Source organism: Orycteropus afer, unplaced genomic scaffold (genome assembly GCF_000298275.1).
Source record: "Orycteropus afer afer isolate SDZICR_OR568_19922 unplaced genomic scaffold, OryAfe1.0 scaffold00264, whole genome shotgun sequence".
In the NCBI taxonomy this organism is placed as follows: Eukaryota; Metazoa; Chordata; class Mammalia; order Tubulidentata; family Orycteropodidae; genus Orycteropus; species Orycteropus afer.
This window is the reverse complement of record NW_006921851.1, coordinates 1,512,898-1,514,490: the sequence shown is the minus strand read 5'-3', so window position 1 is coordinate 1,514,490 and position 1,593 is coordinate 1,512,898. Positions and strand designations below refer to the sequence as shown.

The 1,593-nt window shown below is 39.7% G+C and overlaps 1 protein-coding gene across 1 annotated transcript in view; it reads left to right on the top strand.

Moving 5' to 3' along the window:
- The window catches only part of PRKAG2 (protein kinase AMP-activated non-catalytic subunit gamma 2), a 619,849-nt gene that overhangs the window by 602,001 nt on the left and 16,255 nt on the right, over nucleotides 1–1,593 (top strand). The window contains exon 14 of the mRNA XM_007950134.2: nucleotides 236–382. Coding sequence (XP_007948325.1) covers nucleotides 236–382 — 147 coding nt within the window. The remainder of the gene's footprint in view (nucleotides 1–235; nucleotides 383–1,593) is intronic.

Below are 1,593 nucleotides of genomic sequence, written 5' to 3'. Positions count from 1 at the left end.
AGTGGGAGGGGAGCTGCTGCATTGTAAATTTTGGTCAATGACATGAGACAAAGTATATGTGAACTGCTGTATGAAAAGTGAATTTACTCTCTAAATCTTCACCCAAATCCTAATTTAAAAAAAAAAAAAGAAATGCAAAAAAAAAAAAAAATCAAGTTGCCTTAAACTTACTTCTTTTGATTGCTAACATGAATTCAAATGAAAGAATATAATTCAGTCTGTTACTTTATTACAGAATCTTGCTGCTGAAAAAACATACAATAACTTAGATATCACAGTGACCCAGGCCCTGCAGCACCGGTCACAGTATTTTGAAGGTGTCGTGAAGTGCAATAAGCTGGAAACACTGGAGACCATTGTGGACAGAATAGTGAGAGCTGAGGTAAGGTGGCATTGTGAGATTCCTTCCTCTCTCCTTCCTTTTTTTTTTTTTTAAAGTCATGCTGCAAAAAGTACTGAATAGTGAGCAGTGCCTCAGGAAAGGCCCAGGGAAGCAGCCCTTGTGGTCATTCTTAACAGTGTGTCTCCCTGTGCCAGAGCATGGCACACTAGTTAGCATGTAGTAGGTGATCAGTGAATGTTAGGAGCTCTGGTGGCATAGTGCCTAAGGCATTTGACTGCTAACCAGAAGGCTGGAGGTTGAAACCCACCAGCCGCTCCTTGGAAGGAAGATTGGGCAATCTGCTTCCTTAGAAACACTGCCTCAGAAACTCAAGGGGAGGTGTCACTAGTGAGTTGGATCCGACTCAACGGCAGTGAGTTTGTTTCTTTTTTTTTATGAGTCCTAATATCATACTTAAGGAGTTCTGGTGGTATAATGCCTAAGGCATTTGACTTAATCAGAAGGCTGGTGGTTCAAACCTACCAGCAGCTCTGTGGAAGGAAGATAGGGCAGTATACTTCCATAATGATTTACTGCCTCTGAAACCCAGTGGGGTTGCTATGAATTGGAATCAACTGAGTGACAGTGAGTTTGGGTTTTTTTAGTTTGTAATAACATAGTTGGAAGACTCATTAACCATCTATAATATGCAGAGGATACAACCTTGTTTGCTCAAAGTAAGGATTACTTGAAGCACTTACTTAGGAAGATTTAAAATCCATAGTCTTCAGTATGGAGTACACCTTACCATAAAGAAAACAAAAGCCCCCCAATGGAACCAATAAGCAACATCATAATAAATGGAGAAAAGATTGAAGTTGTCAGAGATTTCATTTTACTTGAATCCACAATCAACTCACATGGAAGCACCAGATGATCAAGAAATCAGATGTTGTGTTGTACCAAGCAGATCTGCTGCAAGAGACATTTTTAAAATATTCAGAAGCAAAGATGTTACTTTGAAGACCAAGGTGCACCTGACCTAAATCATGGTATTTTCAGTCACCTCGTATGCATGTGAAAGCTATACCTTGAATAAGGAGGACAGAAGAGTTGATTCCTTTGAATTGTGATGTTGGCAAAGAATACTAAAAATACCATGGACTGCCAGAAGTACAAAGAAATCTGTCCATAAGAAATGCTGCCAGAGCATTGAGGATGAGAAAGACATAGAGAGTTACATGGGCAGTACAGACAACAAATATGAACCC